A 19952-nucleotide genomic window follows, 5' to 3' on the forward strand; every position below is an offset into this window, starting at 1 on the left:
TCTTTCTCCTTTCACTCACATTTGACCCTGGCTGGCCGAAGGGAAGGAGCTACTTTGTGTAACATTTCTTATGCTTCCTTCATCCCCCTGGGAAAAAAAATAAATAAATAATAGTGTGTGAACCAAAACAAGAGCACCACTTCTAGAATTTTCTGATTGGCACCCATTGAACAGATTTCATTCCTGGCTTCTATTTTGAAATAACTTCAATTTTCTTCCACTTGATTGTCTTGAGTAACCAACCACCATCTCACACTGTGGTTGCTAAGTGGCTTTTGTACTTTCTACTGGAGGGTGTGAGAAAGGAATCACTACCCGACCTCTGATTTCCTCTTGAGATTTCATGCAAGCACAGGGGGGCAGCTACTTCTAACTCTGGGCTCTCAGTACTGCCTTGCACATGGTTCATGCGAAAGACATACTTCACACTTGGTTGATAAAATGGTTTTGTTGCAGAGCATATTTGATAATTTTCAGGTGGTGAAGATTTTTTGCTAAGCTATAAATGAAAGATTTTATTTTGTCAGGCATGCATTTGGAGCATGACTCTAATGTGGCTTGGCACCTGTCTAGAGAATTGTCCCTGTGTCCAGTGACATTTTGCTTTGGGAAAGTCAGCACCTGCTGTGATGGCATCTGTCCTATTTAGGAATGTGAAATGCTCATGAATAATGCAAGGCCACTTCAATAAAATGCCTTCTTCAGAAAACACTTAATATAAGACTTGGGCAAAAGACTGGTATAAGCAACATAGAAGAGAATTTGGGGTCCTCTTAATTTGAAAGCTGTGGATGATGTCCTTTACTATGGTTTTTCCCAGCTTGATGTAAGCTAGATAGATTTTATTATTTTTAGACAGTTTAGCTAAGAAAGCAAGAACCTGGTTTTTATTGTTTTAGAACAAACCAGTATGAGTCCCACATCAATTTGGATGTTAGTGTTTTGGGGGTGTGGTGTTTTGGAGATGGAGTGGACTCATCTCAGGCACATGTTGTGTAACTGGCAACCATCCAAGAGCGACCACGCCAAGAGAGAGATGAATGCCAGAAACCCCGAGAAGCAAGGCAGCTCCATCATCCAGGCATCAGGATCTGGTCTTTGAGCCCCTTCCAGTTCTAATGGGGTCAGCTTCCGCTTCCAGGGCTGTTGGTATAGGACGTTAGGTCACCTGGACAATTATTTTTCCTGCCTCAGCTGTTTCTCTTTGCCTCCAAATCCCCGAGTCCAGAGAAGAGGCTGGGAGCTGTGACGAGGTGTGAACTAAATAGTCCCTACCTCTTCTCTTGCAGGCGGGTGACAAACATTACCACCCCAGCTGTGCACGATGCAGCAGATGCAACCAGATGTTCACAGAAGGAGAGGAAATGTATCTTCAAGGTAAGGTGGACTCAGGAATTCAATAAGGTCTTCCTGCCTGGGTAAAGAAAACCTGGCTTTGTTTGTTTGTTTTCAGAGAAGGAGGCATTTCATTAGCGTCAAGGCTCCCCAGATCCAAAATGAACGTGGCCAAAAGTTACCTCATCAGTTAGTATTAATCAGCCAAGCAGTGGACATGCTGGCAGTGAGCCCCCTAGGTCTGTTTAACAAAGTGTGTTGCTTCTGGAATGAACGAATAGGACCTGATCTTTGGTGCTATGGAGGTGAAAATCAGCATCATCTCCTCCCAACCTTCCCCAGGAGGTTTGGGAAACAAGACAAAAGAGAAAAAGCATTTCTAGATGCTACTTTGCTCCTTTCACTATCCTGCGAGAAGGATTTTTTGATGCCTCCAGCCTGCTCTTATGCAGGCTTTCAGGAAGAAGAAAACCTCGTATTCGTTGAATTGCAGCATAGATGTATTTCATCCCGTTAAGATGATATAGCTCTCATATTGAAAGAAAGAGAGACAGCAAGAGAGTAAGAGAGAACATACCCAGAGTCCCTGAAAGAGAAATGGAGAAGTTTGTGGTGGCAAAGAAGTACTCATTACCAGAGGGCCATCAGATTTGGGGGGTGGGGGCAGAAGGAGAGAATCTTAAGCTTGATGCCCAACTTGGGGCTTGATCTCACAATGCTGAGGTTATGACCTAAGCCGAAATCAAGAGTTGGATCCTTAACTGACTGAGCCACCCAGGCGCCCCCAGATTTTTTTCTAATTAAAAATCATTTTGAGAAATTTTCCCAGTGTACAACCATGACTAGTTTTTATTTCCCCTAAAATGCTGAAATTTCTCAGCGAGAAGCTTAGGGGAGGATTCTCTTCCAGTCAAACAGCACCATCTGCACAAACATTTTACTATTTTTAGCTGGAGAAAGAGTCATTAAATCGACAAGGGCTTATCAGTAAAATTAGCGAGAACCGTGAGAGCTCGTGCTCGTTCAGTTTGGTAATTACCAGGTCTCATCTGCCTTCGCATTCATTTCTTTGTCTCTCTGCACTTAACACTACGTGTATTTTTAATGAATGGTTTTCTTTGCTCCCTGTTTTGTTTTTATATAACGAAGAAAATCTACAGAAATGATTCTTGAACATTAAAGCAAAGCCTTATCTACTCTCCTCCGAAAAATGCTAGCTATGTGAGAAATTGACAACCCAAATATCCCTTAGTTTTAATGATCACTCTGGAAAATTCTGATGAAAAAAGCCACTGAATTTTAAAGGGCCCAATAAAGGCAAGTGACAGGCTCCCAAACCTATGGTCTCATGTGGACTTGATATGACATTTCTCCAAGGGCAGGCTGTGAATCCGCGTAGCCATAGGCAGGTGTCACTTTGCATTTTCAGCATGGAGCAGATTTATTCTCTAGTTGGTCTCCAGGCTTTGTTTTAGATTTTAGTGTGTCGATCATAGCACTCAAAAACAAAGACACAAGAGTGCGTCTCGACCCGGTGTCTGCTAGGAACTGAGACTCAAAGGCTCTGGGGGCAACTCTGCACGTTCACATGGTTCTGGAACCGGAATAGAGAGTCATTTCAAGCTGTGCGCAAATAACAGCACAGTCATACTACAAATAAACAACTCCCCGTTAGGATGGGCTATACTCAGAATTCCAGGGATTGTTGTAGATGTCTTCTGGAGCTGGGCTTCGGCGCTTTGCCTGCCTTCTTGACACATCCTTGAAGAATGAGTAGTTCATCTTCCTCAGCATCTGATATTCTCCCCGAGCCACATTCCTTGTGTGTCTGACCTCTGGAGAACAGTGTGACACTGTCTGCAAACCCAGGGCTTTGGCCAAGGGCTCCCACTCAATAGAACCTTCACAGTGAATGCTGCCCCGGGACACCCCCGCCCCCCGACCCTTGGCTCTTAAGAGGATTTTCTGCACTTTGTAGCCTCAGAGTAAACGCTAATATCTGTCTGGTTTGTTTTTCATTTTCCTTTTTTATTGTTTTTGGCTCTGGGTTAAGCAAGATAGGAATGATTGTTAAATAGGGATTAAAGTATTCTGATATAAAAGGTATTATCCTTGTCATGAATACTTTTTTAGCTATTTTAGCTCAGTGGTATAAAATAATTCAAGAGTTACTTTAGTTTGGTGACTTTTCAAGTACACACAGATGGTTGCTTAAAGAGGTAAAGATTGAACAGTGATGTGTGGGAAAGTCTGATACTCATACCGAGACTTACTAAATTTATATCATTTACTCGCTGCTTCCAACTTACTAACTTTATTTGCTCAAGTCTTATCCAGTGTTCCTTCAGCTCTTCTGCCTGTAACTGCATTTGAATGTATCCTTGCGTGAATATAGGACTTACGTACAGGTTTTACCCACAGCTGTGTAAATAGCATATAGATCTAGGCATGCAAAATCGTATCAGTGGGTTTGGATTCTTACAAGAGCTTTCTATGGGATATAAGTGTTTTGCTTAGTTCTGTGAAGCGGACACCATTCCAGGGAAGGGCTTCATACTCAGAGAAGGTGAGGCATTGACTCAGGGACAGAAAGTGACACTTTAGTTATTTCACTCATTTGAGAGTGGAGACTTTTTTGTTGTTGTTAAGTAAAAGGTTAAATGTTAAAGGAAACTTCTGCATTTGTAACATAACTTTCAGCCTTTCTGCTAGTTGGCTTGATTTTCCATATCTTTGTGGATGACTGTGTGTAATTGGATCAACAAAAAGTTCAGTGAGTTTTGCTTCTGGATACAGACTGTCTGGTTTGACTCTATTTCCCTCATCTGTATTGCTTGGTTATTTTGATGTTCTACAAACATGGTTTATGGCTTCTATTTAAATTAAATACAGCTTGTAGTAAGCACACAGACATGACTTTTAAAGGATAATAATATGGTCCCAAACAACAGCAACAGCACTCAATCAAGAACTAAACATCTCTTGCGTCATAACGCTCTTGTGCCCGTTAGTGGTCTCTGTGGTCTATAATTATGACTTTACTAGAGCAAGCTCAGACTGGATGAGGAAAACTCACCTGGAGGTTAGAGTTGTCATAATTTACTTGGGCCCAGGGCTCTAACACTCCCCTCTGATAGAGAAGGGTATGAACTGTTCTCAGAAGTTCTGCCTAATAGGACTATGGCTTCTTTCCATTTCCTTTAACTCTTTGCGGGTATCATGTCTTTCCAGGTTCCACCGTTTGGCATCCCGACTGTAAGCAATCTACCAAGACCGAGGAAAAGCTGCGGGTAAGGAAACAATTACAGCTGTGATGCCAGGTGCATTTGCTGGCCGCCTGTGTCATCGCCACTAATTCTCGGGGCTGGAGTTTGAGGGAAATGACTTTTTCATGGCTTTTTTTATTCTTAAGAGCAGATCGAGTTGTAAGACCATTTGGTCAGGGCGGAAGGTTCCCCTCCCTCTAATGTTAAACTGATTGTGGTTTTTGTTCCCAATGCTTGTGTTGGAGAAAGTAAGCCTTGCCTTACTAGTCAGGTTCATAGGAAAGCATACAAGGGAACAGTCAAAACATACAGATGGGAAAAAATGATTCATCAAGTTCTAGGTCCAACATCTGGTGACCTCACCAGACTTTTTTGTACTTAGTCTGTAATGTACCACCCCATCCAAACTCTACATCCATGGTACATTTTACTGACCTTTTAAATTTGAATTCACCGAGTAGCCTCTGTCTCCAGAAGCTGATGGTTTGTCAGATAAAACCTTTGGGGGAAACAATGATGAGCCCAGAAGTGTCACTGTGACTAAGCGTCCTGGTCACTTAACTCTTAGCTAACATCAAAATGTTTCAGTAACTGTCCTTGAACACTAAGCACTCAGGCAAAAGGATAGACCCTCTTCACCTCTCACTTCTAAAACCTTCTCCTGGTGTTATTCAACCCTGACAACACCTCCAGATGACTCTGTTTTATGTATTTCCGAAGCAAAGAGCTGTACACGCTTATAAGTACCATTATCTGTATCCTCTTCAGATGTCCTTAGTTTTTCCGTTGGACTGTGAAATATTTTCTGAGCAATAATCATTCTGGATCCCAGTCCATAGTCTCTCGGTTTGGCTGACTTAGTGGTACGCTTGGAAAAACTATAGTTTTAATGTGTTCCACTTGGCATCTCAGGGAAAAGAATGGCCTGAATTTATGTTGGAAGCCAAACTGTAGAGTGTGGTATGAGAGCTTCTTAAACGGCCATTAGTAGGTGTGAGCAGTTGTGCACTGTAACCCCATTGGCATCATACTTTTATGGAAAAGGAAAAAAAAAAAACCTTATTCTCAGAATAATGGACTAAAAACAAAAAAAGTAATTTGTCCACCAATTTCAGGATGGTTTTGGTCTCTATTTCAGCATAACAGCTTCACCTTGAGCATGTGTGTATAGCCCTCAAGGCCCAGCCACCGGGCAGGTGCACACTGGAACAGTCACCCGCGTTGGGCACCAGCATGTGAGATTTTGGAGGAACTATGGGTGCTTTGGAAATGAACTATCTTTATAAAATCCTCGAGCCTTAGAGATAGTAGTTATTGTCATTTTATCATAAGAATGTAAAATTCATAGCATAGCTTGGGGATGCTGCCCAGAAACCACCCAAGTAGCTAGTGGCTTATAGTATCTCTACAGTGTTGCTTTCAGTGTTTTGAATAATTGTGTTCACTTCATCCCTGATGAAGTTTTTTAGGAGATGAGGAGAAGAATGCTAATGAGACCAGACTGCATGAAATGTATGTCTTTTCTCTGTAAGGATTGCTTGAGTTTGCAGATAGTGTGACTAAAATGGTATTTAAAAAAGAAAGAAAAAAAACCACTCTTGATTGCATCTTGATAGAACTCTCTGGAAAAGCTTGTGAAAGCAACCAGTGAAATACTTGTACTCTTTCTGGCCAAGAAGAGCTGTTAGCTTTTCTTCCTTTAGTAAAGTTTTCCAGAAAATTCCAGAACTTTTCTCCTAAAGCCAACATTCAACCACTTGGGAGGTCAGGCCAGCCCTCAGCTTGCTCACCTTTGGGAAGCCCAGTAGTGCGTAGGGTGGAGCACTCCGGAGGGGAAGAGGTTCCAGTGTGTCCTGAGTGTGGTATGTGCTGACGTTGGTGGGGCTTAAAGGGGAATCGATTTTTGAATAAGGGAATAAACGTTATGCTCTCTTAAGGGTGTGTCTACAGATCATAGACCTAAAGCCAAGACTTCCAAGCCTTTCATGGGATATCACATCAGTGCAGTTACCATAGCAAAATGAAAATGTTTTAAGAATCTTTCTGCAACCCCACTGAGTAATCCACAGTCTTGGTATTTAAGAACTCACAGACCATTTGTGATGATAGATTCTTAAGGACATCTCTCACTGGCTTCCCTGGCTTCTTACTCTTCATATATAAAAATGTCTAAGCCGAAATAAGTGGAAGGGAATCATGGGGGGTTAGAATGTAGGTAAATAAACTGTAACTTGAATACCAGTAAATATGCTTCTACATGTGGGCGCTCAAACACACGCACACACACACACACACACACACACACACACACACACACACACCAACTTTATATAAAGCGATGACCATTGACAGTTACTATCAAATTCATTTTCCCAAAGGTTTTGTTTTGTTTTGTTGTATAGTGTTTCTAAATTGAGAATATTTCTTTGTTCATTCTTCCCTTTTTTCATGTTTTATGGCAGCTGCCAAACACGCATCGTTCTTCATCCGATTTCTTTTATCCCAAAAGTCTGATTCGACGCACAGGCCGGTCTCCGTCTCTGCAGGTTGGCGCTGTGTCTAGGCTGAGGCTTCGAGCCGCTGTCCGTCCTGGCCCCAGGCTTCTGTCGCTTATCCTCCTCATGCTGCTTTTCCCACATAACTTCTCTGGCTCCTGCAGAGGCAGACGCTTTTTCTCACCCCACAGAGTGCGTCTCACCTTCTGATTCTGGCTGTTTTCTTTTCTGGGTATTGTTTCCATGTATAGTACTGGCTAAAGTGTTACCTTCATTCAAGCGAGCACATTAGAAGCTCCCCTTTTGGTCCTGTATTTACACGTTGGTTCATTGAACAAGTATTTGCCAGGCACCCAGCTATAGTGAGTGCTAGGCTGGATACTCTAGACCTAGACCAGCAGGGAAGACAGATAAATAATAGAGAAATAATTATAAAGTGGTGTAGAAACGTATCACATAGCTCCGGGAACGTTGGATGAGAGAAAGGATCTCGGGGCACTTCCCGGGGAAAGTGGCCTTTGAGTTGAACTGTGGAGGTCCATTGAGATGAGCACACGTGGAGATGACGAGAAAGGGGTGGGGTTGGTGAGCAGAAGAGCCGCAGCATGGAGCCAGGGGACACAGTGCTTGGGGAGGGAGTGGTTCGGCTCAAGAAAGCAATAGTGAAGTGAGAAAGGAAATGAGAGCCAGGCACTACTTTGCAGAGGCCAGGGGATTGAAATATACTCTCATGTGCCCTCCCTAAGAATCCCGTGAGGTAGTTGTCCTTGCCCCCATTTTACAGGTGGAGAGACTGAGATCCATCACAGTTAAGTAATTTCCCCAGAGCTAGCCCACCGGTAAGTGGAGGAGCGAAGCTTGGAAGCCAGGTCTCTGAGTCCCTGACTCGTGCTCTTTCCACTACACCACAGGGAAACTTAGGAAGACAGAGGGGAGCACTGCATACTGGCTAAGTCTGATGTGTTTGAGAAAGAGAGCAGCATGACCTGTAGGACTGTCCAGAAGCCAGGAGAGGCCTCAGCCAGCTCTCCAGATGAGCAGTGAAGCAGGAGATTGGGCTCCCGGCGCAGACTTGACCTTTTTCAGGAGTCTCTGAGAATCAGTTGAAACCTGTTAAATTATAATAACTTTCCACAGTCCTATCTTGGCCCAGAGGAAACCCATTCTTTTTTAGCTCTGCTCACAATTCGAGATTACAACATGACACTGTAGTCTGGGCTCTGTGCGTGCACCTTTTGTCTGTGCCGGCCAGGACAGCGCCAAGGCTGTAGACAGTTGCTGAGTGTACTTTTATTACAACTTTACCTTCTTTCTTTAAATGGTTTGGAAGAGAGTTGGAGGTATATACATTTAGAGCAGAAAGAAACCTTTTAGACATCAACCCCCGAAGTTTCTTCATCTATAGAATGAGGTCAGCCCACGGCGCTCCCCAGGCATCCGCGGCAAGACTTAATTGCAGATTCCAGGCCTTGGGTGCGTTGTGTTGGCCCAAGATACTGGGTTACACTCCCAACTTATATTTGTCATTATGATCTTCATTCTGTCCCAAAGCTCTTTCAGCTCCAGTGGTGGAGTTTTCACATGCAGTGAAATTATAGTCTGGCGAATCCAGTGGAACAGCCAAAGATGGTCCCCACTGCAAATGAGTGTTGCTCAGAATTCAGACCTCTATTCGGCAAGAAGTTGCTTTTTCGATAGTTTTTGGGTCCTTTTCCCGAAAGTATACTTTATAACTCAAATAGTATTCTCTTTTGTTAGCCTGAGGCTATAGCCAACTGATGCATTTTCCGGACTTGAACAAAAACACCGTCATCAAGTGTGAGATTCTTTGGTTTGGTCCAGACCCTTAAGTTTAAAAGATGGAGAGCCTCTCCTTTAAAAGGAAAGAGAGCTCTGTTTTTAATAACACTGTCTTCCTATCCTGGTTCAGAAGGGACATCTGATTCCCATTATCCAGCCGTAAATATCAACGAAGTCAACCTCCGCTCCATCACAGAAAGTTGTAAACAGCTTGGGACCTGGCAGAGAAACAGGCCATTTGACAAGGTCTCCCTTCACCCATTGGCCATTGAGGAACCGCTCTCTGGAACTTTTAAGAAGCCTGGAAACGCCAAGGCAATTCTCAAGTCAAACAGATATGTTGATCATTCAGATGCTTTACATCAGCCGCTCATTTCACCAGATAATATGAAACCCTTTTAGTTATTAGGCAAACCAGCTGTACTCGCAGGGACATTCAGCCCTCTGTGCCCCAGAAGTAAGCCCTGGTTTTGTCGTGGAGGAAACTGATAGGAGGAAAGTCATTTTTTTATTTATATTCTGCAGTTTGCTCCTTTTTTCCTCAGGCTGAGATACAGGTAAAAGAAAATGATGAAGTAGAATTACCTAAGAAAAACATATTCCGTTTTACTTGCTTGGAAAAGTTTTATATGAATAGTGAATTTTGCCTGTAGGTAAAACTCAGTACTGAACATTTGAAATTTCTGCTGTGATTCATTATAGACAAAGCAGATGATATTCCCAGGACCAAGTTTGTTACAATCCACAGTGGGTCACTTGCTGTGTTCTAAAAAGGAGCTTCTCTGATGTGCCTTTGGAGGCTAAAAGCATGAATGGGCAGCCATACAAAATGGGCATGAGATTTTTTTTTCTTTTGAAACTAACAGTCACCGTAATAACGTATGTGTTTGCAAACCTATAATATACCAAACATATACCGTGTGTATATTTTTAAAGAGCTGACTAGAGGCTTTGTGTATGTCTCGAACAAGGAGATAATGTTGATTATTGTTTTATTAACATCACTACAATACATACCGCTTTATTCTAGGCTTTCACTTTTTTGAATACTTTTTTCTTTTTGGTGTGTTTTTATCATTCATCAGGATGTATAGGGGTTAAGATTTATACTGGAAAGACATTGAGGCTTTTGGCCAGAGTAAAGGCTGATGGCATTTGTGAAACTCTCCAGAGAAGGGACAGTGTGCCCATGAGCCCCTCCTGCTTCCTCTGAAACATAAAACTCCTAAGGAGTTAATTTCACCCTTTCTTGACTTAGCAGTGAACGTGCAATGTATGCAGATTTTAAAAGTCTTCCTTCTTCTGCAGCTATTATCACCACCTTGTCTAGTGAACTTCAACAAAAACCCAAGGCAGGTACTGTCAGTCTCAGCAGCACTTTCCTATAAGGTGTCGATCACCTTATGTGGGTAGTTGTCCCCTAGGGGTTCATCAGCTTTTTCCCATCTGGTTGCCAGTTGCCTGTAGTTCTCTCCCTTCTTAGAGCATGGCTTTGGAGGAATGCAGATTAGATGGGTAGTTGTCGCACCCCTGCTCCTGCTGAAAGGGGGGAGGGTGGGGGCAGCAGAGTGCTCTCCGGCAATCCCGGCCAAGAAGGGACCCCATGTGCCCAGTGGCCCATAGTGAAAGTAAATGGAAAACGTGATTTCTCTGCTTATTCACCAGGCAGAGCTCTGGTAAGTGTTTTAATGGTCAGTATCTGAAGAAGGATGAGCGCTGTGGGGAAGCATGAAAAGATGTCTTCAGTGTAATTCTCACTTTGTGACTGTGCCTTCTGGATGGGAGGACAGATGGACCAAGTCAAGGTGTAGAGGAAGACTCAGCTGTAAGGTAGTTAGAGGGCTTTCCAAAGATCTCATGCAGAAAACAAAGAGATGTGTATTTTCAAGCAACTACCGTACGTGATCAAATGTCATTTTTTCTCTTCCTTCTTGAAACGAACTACTCGTCTTCGGTGAGACTTCTCCTTGTTGATTTTTTTTTTTTTTTTTGAGAGAAATAAAAAACCTTTTTGAAATCAGAAGTGGGTATATGAACATGTGCTGGGGAAATAAATGTAGGTCACATGGACCCCTGGATGAGGGAGTGAGCGAGGACAACCACGTGCAATAGAAGGTTCTTCGTGAAGCTCCTTTCCTCCTGTTGCCAAAATAAGGATTAAACTCTTTGCCTAATTGTATTAGCAAAATACTTTGAGAGATCACAGCCAGTCTGTAATTCTTTCTGTATCTACTGTGCCTTCTCCACCCTTGCCCTAGGGTTAGGGTTAGGGTTGGGGTTGCCCTGCCGGGTTTTTGTTTTGTTTTGTTTTGTTTTTGTTTTTTGGCCAAAGATGGCACTAAAAAATAGAACTGAATTTTCCAACTGTGCTTTCAAGTTGGGTTTTTCCATAAGGCATGAGGGAAAGGGGCTTAAAGGAAAATAAGTAAATTGCATCTGCTTCTAATAACAGATCCTGTTTCCTTTCTCTGTAGAACAGAAGTGGGCATACCTTTGAGGATAAATATTAGAACTTATCTTCATTTATAATACAACTGACCCTTGAACAATTTGAATTGTGTGGGTCCACTCATATACTTTTTTCTCATAAATACACTGCAGTACTATAAATCTATTTTTCTTCCTTAGAATTTCTTAATTACATTTCTTTTCTCTCACTTTCTTATAAGAATATTATGTGATACATACAACATACAAAATATGTGTTATTCAACTATGTTATCAGTAAGGCTTCCAGTTCAACTGTAGGGTAATGGTAATTGAGTTTTGGGGGGAGTCACAAGTTACGTGTGGATTTTCTACTGCACAGTGGGTCAGTGTTTCTCACCTTGGCATTGTACAAGGGTCAACTGTATAAGCAAGAGAGTAATTTTGTTCATCCTAACTCTCATAGAGGCTCACAAAGGCTGCTGACCCATTGGGTTATTGAACTGAATTAGTAATTACTGGGGCAGTGTTGTTAAGTTGGATATCAGAATGGGTTGAAACCGTAATGTAGGTTAAATAATTGCATATAACGATCAGATGTGAATCGTCTGTAAAACATTGTTCTAGCCCAGCAAGGTGACACTAGAGTTAAGTTCATGGTAAAGAAGAAAGTCAGTGGGATTTGAAAGACAGAAAGCATGGCAGTAAGTTGTTGCTTTTCAGGTTAAGTGAGTTTCAGCTGGAGTGGATTTGAGCTGCTGTATTGGACGACGGCTGTGTGCCTCTTGAAGCATCTTGGCCATCAGAGACCCTCAGCAAGTTATTTATTAATGGGGCGGATGCAGCCAGAAGAATAAAAGGATTTCTTTTAATAGTAAACTTGTTCATTTAGAATTCCATGTTTTTAAAATCCTAGATATTTCGAATTGAAATGTAAAATTCCAAATACTTGAGAGTAAAATACCCAAACTAATAGTTGAGTTTTAAGAAGTAATCTTATTATCTTCGTGAAGAAGGGACCTCTGACCTCCACAGGGTGAGCACACACACTTCCGGAGCCGCTGGGACTGTGGCAGAAAAGCAAGCCATCTGTGTGTGGTGTTCGAGCTTGAGCGGGGGGAGGAGGCAGCACCCCAGGAGCCGTTTCGGCAGTGAGTCAGGCCTGTGCAGGGTCTTTGCCATCCCACGTGGGAAGGGCATAGACTAGCAAAGCCGGGACCTAAGCAGGAAGTCACCGTCTCGGGCGGATACAGAGTCACTTCACAGGGCTCTCGAAAAGGGGAAGGGCATTAGGCAATCTGACTGCTGCCCCATGGGCTGTGATAAATGACTTCACGTATCTGAGCTCTGCTGGGAAGGCATGCCAGTGCAGTAGCTGTAGAGAATTCTAAGGACGTCTCGTCCAGGGAGCTCGCGTCTGAAAGGACTCCTCTGCCGTGAAGAGCAAAACAGAGGCAGTGCCCTCCTTCACTCTGTGAGATTAACAGACGAAGAAAGCCAGTCTAAGGTCCAGCGTCTGGAAAATGCTGCAAATGGGTAGGCACCCTGTGCGAGGCAAGGTGCTTGAAGCCTTATCGGTGTTGTTTTCTTTGTCCCTATGAACTAGGTGTCAGTGCCCTCTGCTCCATTCTAGAAATGAGAAGTTAAAACTCAAAAAAGGGAGAGAGACAGCAAGAGAGAAAAAGAAAAACTCATAGAACGTCACGCAACTAGGAGAACTAGGATTTGAACTAAATCACTTGACTCCAAATCTGGCCTTCTAACCCCCCCTCTATTATACGACACAGAGTCGTGTGTTATCCCACTGTTTCATTTTAGACAGGAAAACAGAACAAAGAAGGGCCATTGTAAGAAATAAGCAAGGATGTAACTCAACCCATAAGCAAGATGCCTACGGAAGTAGATTTTAAGTAAGGTTAGGAGACCAGCACGAAGCAAAAGCAAGCAACAGTAAATGCAGTGCAACAAAGAGCAACTTCTGAGTCTCCGAGAGACATCTTGAGCATTTCCCAGCTGAATGGTCTGCAGATGCTCCCGGCGGACTCATCTCTCCGCGAGAGCCAGAGCATCGTCGGATTTGGTGACCAGCTGATGTGACTTTGAACACAGTCTGACTATAAAAATCCAAAATATTTATTCTGGAATCAGAGAACCTGGGGCAGGTGTATGCAAAATGGAGGTGGTTCAGATCTGAAAACCTTGAAGAACGAAATGGGACTTGACAAGATCTCGGATCGTCAGATAACTGTTAGCGCCCTTAGCTCTGCCGTAGCCGTGCTGTGCGTGAGCCAAACTGGAAGCTTCGGAGCGAGCCTGTGGGACTCACAGATCCTCCCGTGTGGTGAAGAAGGAGGGTAGAGGGGGCCTGAATGGAAACAGGCTGGTTCAGCCCAGGGACCTTTTCCTTCCATGGAGTTCCTCATTCCTGGAAGAGAGCATGACAGACCCGGTCCCGGGCACGTGTTCCCGTGGCTCTCCAGCTACGTTCCGATCCGCATGCGCAGCACACGAGGGACCAGAATACCTCAAAGCCATCCGCAGCTGCATCATTACAGGCAAGGCGGAAAGTATCCCAGACCGTATCGGGCAAAAATAGGATGAGTGACAGGGGAGAGACCCCAGGGCTCGGCGTGTTCTCTGGCTCTTCACACGATGTCCTAGCTGCCTGTAATGAAAACAGGGCTTCGTCATAGCAACGTCCGCACCTGAAGACGTCTGCCTGTCCTGCACCCCCTCTCGGACCGCACCCCACCACGGAGCCACGCAGGCTTCTCCTGGAGCTTTGAACACTCTTTCCTGCTAGTTGATCTCAAATGTTTTCTTCTGTTTTCACCTCATCTGCCCCATCGCCGTGTTGACGAGAGAGAGATGGTCACGTGTACCTTACGCTATGGGGGAGATTTTAGAGCAGGGCTAAGAGCCTGGGCTGCAGCTCCAGGGTGTCTGACTTCGCATCCTGACGCGAGTGCTTGTGTGGCTGACAGCCGGCACCCTTCTTCCTCGTCTGTAAGACGGGTGATAACAACCCAGCTGAAAGGGTCATTGAGGGGATGAAAGTGAGATCAAGCCCGGGAGCTGCTCCACTCGGAGCCGGCCACGGGGCAGGCGGACGACCGACGTTGGCTGCCCCTCACACTCTTGCGGTGTAACTTGCCAGGGTTCGTCTTGATACTGGGTTGGCGCATTTTCTCTCCTGGCCTCTTGAGGCTGAAGGACCACCTGCAGTTAGTCGTTACCCACAGAGAGGCGTATTGACTCCACTTCTTAGGGGTCGCTTCCCTTTTTAAAGGAGGACCACACCGTGGTTGTGTCGCTTCTCTATTTTGACTGGAAAACAGCTCAAGGAATTAGACTTGGGGAGTAGTTATTATGTGAATCCTTCCTTTCCCAGTAGACTCAGAATTGAGCATTTTCTCATATTGGGATACATATGTGATTGGAGAATTTAAGTCTAGGAGGAAAGTACTTGTATGTGGCAGGTGTTGGGGAAGGGGGACCAGTAGCCACGAGCCTGCCACCCCTCTGCTGTGCACAGTGTGACTTCTCCAGCCCCCTCCCCCTGGTATCTCAAAGACACGAGAACGATACACCACGGCCCTCCAGTGAATTCTCTGTTAGAGCAAGTCTAATCTCTCTAATCGCTGTCTGACTTGGACTGGCCAGGTGGGTTTGCTGTCAGGATTTCAGACGTGAATGACATAGTGATGCAACATCCTGATTTTTAGGAGGTTTTTGGCTCCGTTATAGTCACTGTCAAGGTGCCGTATATGTAGAAACAGTTCCAAAGAGGAAAGATCCAATTCCTCACCTAGAACTACACATTTTCCTCTCCAGGAAATATCTGTACAGAGCGGAGCAAGTCTTTCAAGACTAGGCCTTTGGTTTTCTTGGCAGAATTTTCCAGAATGTGCCAGGCAGAGCGGGAAGCAATTAACCCTCCCACTGCTATCACCACCCCTCACTCTCAGGGTCCTCTAAGCAAGTATTATAAAGTCCAGTTTCTTTTATCTTTCCTAGCAGCTGACCGCTAACCTTACTTCAGTGACTCTGTGTGGTTAGGCTCACGTCATGTAATTAACACGAGCCAGGTATCCACAAACTGAGTGTTTACGAATAATAAATCCTAGCTCATTCCCTCAGCAAATATTGTTTATGACTTCTGTGTACCTGTGCAAAACAGTGGGTGTGCACAAGTGGTGAAAAAATAAATTCTGTGAGGGCAGAGATGGTAACTAAAGTTAGTGAGGGAGATAGGATGCCAAAAACAAAACAAAACAAAAAAACCCAATACACATAGAATTACAAATTTTATTCATGAAGGAAAACTAAGAATGACACTGAGAGAAAATAAGGGTAACCATTCTGGATATCAAAGATCAGGGAGGGCTTCTTTGAGGTGGTGACATTTAAAGCCAAGACTGAAGGAGGAAAAAAAAATCAAGTAAAATCAAGGATCAGTGCATTTCAGGCAGAGGGAACAGGGAGGATAAGAAGCCTGAAGCAGAGACGTGCGCCACGTTCCATGAGTGATTGGGAAGTAAGTGAGAGGATGGGAGAGGAGAGCCAGATCAAAGCCCTGAGGCGCTGGAAGTTGTGATTTTAAGTGGTCACTGAAGCCAAAAGCAGGTAGTGACCAAATTCTCTTTGGGGTTGTCTGGGTGGGTGGCTCAGTTGGTTAGGGGTCTGACTCTTGATTTTGGTTCAGGTCATGATCTCAGGGTCCTGGGATCGAGCCTTGAGTGCCGCTCCACGCTCAGTGCAGCGTGCTTGTTCCTCTCCCTCTGTTCCTCCACCCACTCATGCTCTCTCTCTCTCTCTCTCTCAAAAAAATAAATAAAATCTTTAAAAAAAAAATCTCTCTGTCACTGGGTACCAAGTGGATTTGAAGAGGGCAAGAATGGAGGCAGGAAACCATGAGGCAAGGTCATTGCCAGAGTCCAGTTGAGCGGAGCTGGAGATGGGGGCTGGGGCTGTGGCCACAGAGGTGGAGGGAAATGTGCATGAAGGCCGAGCCAGAAGGTCTTGGAGAGGAAGAGAAAGAGAAGGTGAAAAGAAAAGTCCCCAAATGCATTTTCCAGGCTGATTGCACAGCTGGTTCTCCTTTACCTTTCTTGCTAGGTTGTACTTTCCCTTACTCAGAAAAGTCACAAATCTTTTTTTAACCAGCTTGGTTTTTGGTAAATGCTAGGGACTCAGGCCAGTCTTGATTCTGAAGCCATGGTCTGAAATCTTACAAGGCACTGTTCATTTTACAGCCAACCAGGACTTCCTCTGAAAGCATCTATTCGAGACCAGGCTCCAGCATCCCGGGTTCCCCAGGTCATACTATCTATGTAAGTATTTACTTCTGGAAAAGACCCTTCCGGGACAGGTAAAGTAGCAGCGTGTAATAGTGGGATGGGTAATCCAAAATGGAATAATCGAAACGATTTCTGTTTCTATTATGAGATCCAGTTTTCCTTGTCGAAGATCAGCCTTCTCAATCATGTTTTCCTTCGGGTGATTAAATTTATATACAAATGTGACCATCAAGGTCAATGACCCGTAAAATGCAGTAATACCATGTAGGACTTTAAAAATGTGGCTAACTTGGATATAGATACCTGGGGACTAATTATACATTTCATAATGCTGATACCAAGTATTCTTAAATTCTGCCACCAAGATATTTAAATATTTAGTTTATCAAATACGCAGTTCTTGTTTTTAGCCATCTGGGGGGATTTTTTTTTTTTTTTGACCATCTGTTTGAGCTTTTCCATCTCTGTAATAAATTTAGGGTAATTATCCTGAAGGTTTACAGGCTTTTCTACTTGGTTTATTCTACACAGACTTTTCCCTAAGCTTTTGATGACTTTTTTTTTTAAACATGATTAATATATGGTATAAACAGGCAACTTTCTAAAGCGAAATGCTTTTGGTTTTAAAACTAAACAAAATGTTTTGGCTTTTGTTTAAGATTTTCACCATTCGAGCAGGACATGAAATGTACTAACAATAGTTCCCCAAAGAAATGAGACTGAAAAGTAATTTTGTTTTCTGTTTGACTTTGCCAGGCAAAAGTGGACAATGAAATCCTGGATTATAAGGATTTAGCAGCTATTCCCAAGGTCAAGGCAATTTATGATATTGAACGTCCAGATCTTATTACCTATGAGCCTTTCTACAGTTCGGGCTATGATGACAAACAGGAGAGGCAGAGCCTGGGAGAGGTAATACATTTTAGAAGCTGTGCATTATACAACTTCTCTTTCATCATATGTATAAGACTAACTGATTGGAATTAAAATAAGTCAGAGGGTCCTTTTGATTGCCTACCATTTTCAGGCTTCCATACCAGGTGCTTTGAGGTACTAAAAAACCTATCACACCATCCCTGGCCTCGGGAGGTTACAGAGGGGTGGGAGAACAGAGCAGCCAGAGGAAACACGGGGGAAGGATGAATGAGTGCTGGTACCAGGTTGTGGGATAGCAGAGCAGACATACTGGGAAGGAAGTCAAAGTTGTCAGGGGAGATTTTGTGAGCTGGGCAGAGGGAGTGAGGGAGAGTCTTCTGGGTCTTTGTCTGGGGACAAGCTGAAGTATAGTTATGGGGATCATGAGGAAGAGAACATACACCCTCAATTAGGGCAGCTGCTGTATGCAGCATGTTACAATAGAATGTGCAGGACAGAAACAGCACAGAGATGGAGACCACGGTGTGGCACTGTGGTGGGAAGCAGGATTCTGGAATGAAATGACCCGGGCTCAACCTGGGGACTCCACATGCTGCTTGTATGACTTTGGCCATGTGGCAACCATTCTGACCCTAGTTTCTTCATCTGTAACCCAGGATGACAGAATCTACCTCATGGATGTTAGTAAGGATTAAATGAACTGTCTATTAAAGGTTGATATCTATAGAATATCTAGATAATGTATTATCTATTAAGACTAAATCTGCATAAACTAAGCTATTAAAGCAATTAGCAGAGAGTCAGACTCGTGAATGTTTGGCAAATGGCAGCTGCTACTGTGGTCATTCATTCCCTGTCCTCTTCGGGCTTATTAATGCTCTCTCAACATTAATGGTTCAGAGGCTGGAGCACAGCCTCTCAGCTCCTTGGGGTCCTCCCCGCCCCTTCCCAGGAATGGGGATTCCCTACCCGGGGGCTCGGGTCTGTTTTCCTCTTGCCTGTTCAACTCACTTAAAACTTCTTTTCCCTTTTATTTTTAAAATTGGAATTCTCTATAGACTGATTTGAGTCCAGTCGGAGAGATGTTACCCCAAGTATTGGACTGAAATCAGCTATTCAATCCGAGGTTAAAACAGACTATAAGCTACCTAACACATCCACACAGTGGTTTGAGATCTTAGATGAAAAAAGCCATGAAAACATGGTGATTGTTTAATTTGTTCTCAGTAATATATGTGTATATGATATCTGTTTTATAGTATGTTTCTATTTATTCATAATTGTAATATATGTTGTTCTTTTTATTTACTTATTTTTCAATTTGGGTTTTACGCCAGAGCATAGCTCTGTATTGAAATGGCCCATTGGGGGCGCCTGGGTGGCTCAGTCGTTAAGAGTCCGCCTTTAGCTCAGGGCGTGATTCCGGCGTTCTGGGATTGAGCCCCACATAGGGATCCTCCGCTGGGAGCCTGCTTCTTCCTCTCCCACTCCCCCTGCTGTGTTCCCTTTCTCGCTGGGTGTCTCTCTTTCTGTCAAATAAATAAATAAAAATCTTAAAAAAAAAAAAAAAGGCCCATTGGACAGGAAGTGAGATCCATTTTCATGTGGTGCCCCCTAGTGGTCACATGGATGTAACTGCAGCTGCTCAAACGTGGGTTGATTGGCCTGGGTTGTTGAGTTGCCCCTGGGCCCTGCCTGGAGAGTTGCACAGGAAATAAAGGAGTAAGGACGGTTCCAGAACAGGGTGCACAGGGCCTGGGCCTGGAGCAAGTAGATGAGAATTTGCTAATATTCAATTCATACAAGCAAGGGGGAGGAGAGTTGTTTTATGGTGATTTAGGTTTGGGGGTATGTGTCTGTTTCCCAGTGGCTCTGTTTTGAGCAGTAAAACATCAAGCACTCTAGAGTTTGGGCTTTGAAGTGAACGTTTCAGGATTTAGAGTCAGACTCATATTTACTAATCACACAACTTTGGAAAAAATACGTATTTCAGTCTCCTTATCTGTAAACTCAAGATAGTAATATCTACCTCAGAGGTTTTCTGTGAGGATTAAGTGAAATATTTAGATGAGGGCAGTACCTGGCACATAAGTGCTGGGCAGACTGCTGGCCGCCCTGGTGGTCAGCATCATTACCGTCAGAACCCGCAGTGATGACCTGTGGGTTTCTCGGAGCACAGAGCCTTGATGGGAGGATGCCCCCAGGTCAGAAATCAGACATATCCATCAGCTCTCCCCCAACACACAAATCTTGCAACTTAGAAAACTTCACATGCCGTTTGATTGTTTCTTTACTTATTAACACTTTTTCCAAAGAATCTAGAGATTGCCAATTTAGAAACACTGGAGGAATAAACCTGATGTTCTGTGTAGCCATTCTTGCCTTCGGAGGGCATGAGTAGGGTGGATACAGAGGCCTGTTGTCAGCAGGGTCAGGCCTGGCTCCCGCCTTCT

At 43.8% G+C, this 19952-nt stretch overlaps 1 protein-coding gene across 14 annotated transcripts in view; it reads left to right on the top strand.

Moving 5' to 3' along the window:
• Positions 1–19952, top strand: part of ABLIM1 (actin binding LIM protein 1) — a 289693-nt gene that overhangs the window by 230696 nt on the left and 39045 nt on the right. For 11 of the 14 annotated variants that reach the window (XM_087862674.1, XM_087862677.1, XM_087862680.1 and 8 more), the window contains 6 exons: positions 1290–1377; positions 4567–4625; positions 7064–7147; positions 10205–10252; positions 16579–16656; positions 17380–17535. In XM_087862674.1, the coding sequence (XP_087718800.1) occupies positions 1290–1377; positions 4567–4625; positions 7064–7147; positions 10205–10252; positions 16579–16656; positions 17380–17535 (513 nt within the window). The remainder of the gene's footprint in view (positions 1–1289; positions 1378–4566; positions 4626–7063; positions 7148–10204; positions 10253–16578; positions 16657–17379; positions 17536–19952) is intronic. The other 3 variants (XM_087862681.1, XM_087862685.1, XM_087862679.1) reach the window with 2 other exon arrangements.

Source organism: Ursus americanus, chromosome 6 (genome assembly GCF_024610735.1).
Source record: "Ursus americanus isolate L20-20 chromosome 6, mUrsAme1.1.p, whole genome shotgun sequence".
In the NCBI taxonomy this organism is placed as follows: domain Eukaryota; kingdom Metazoa; phylum Chordata; class Mammalia; order Carnivora; family Ursidae; genus Ursus; species Ursus americanus.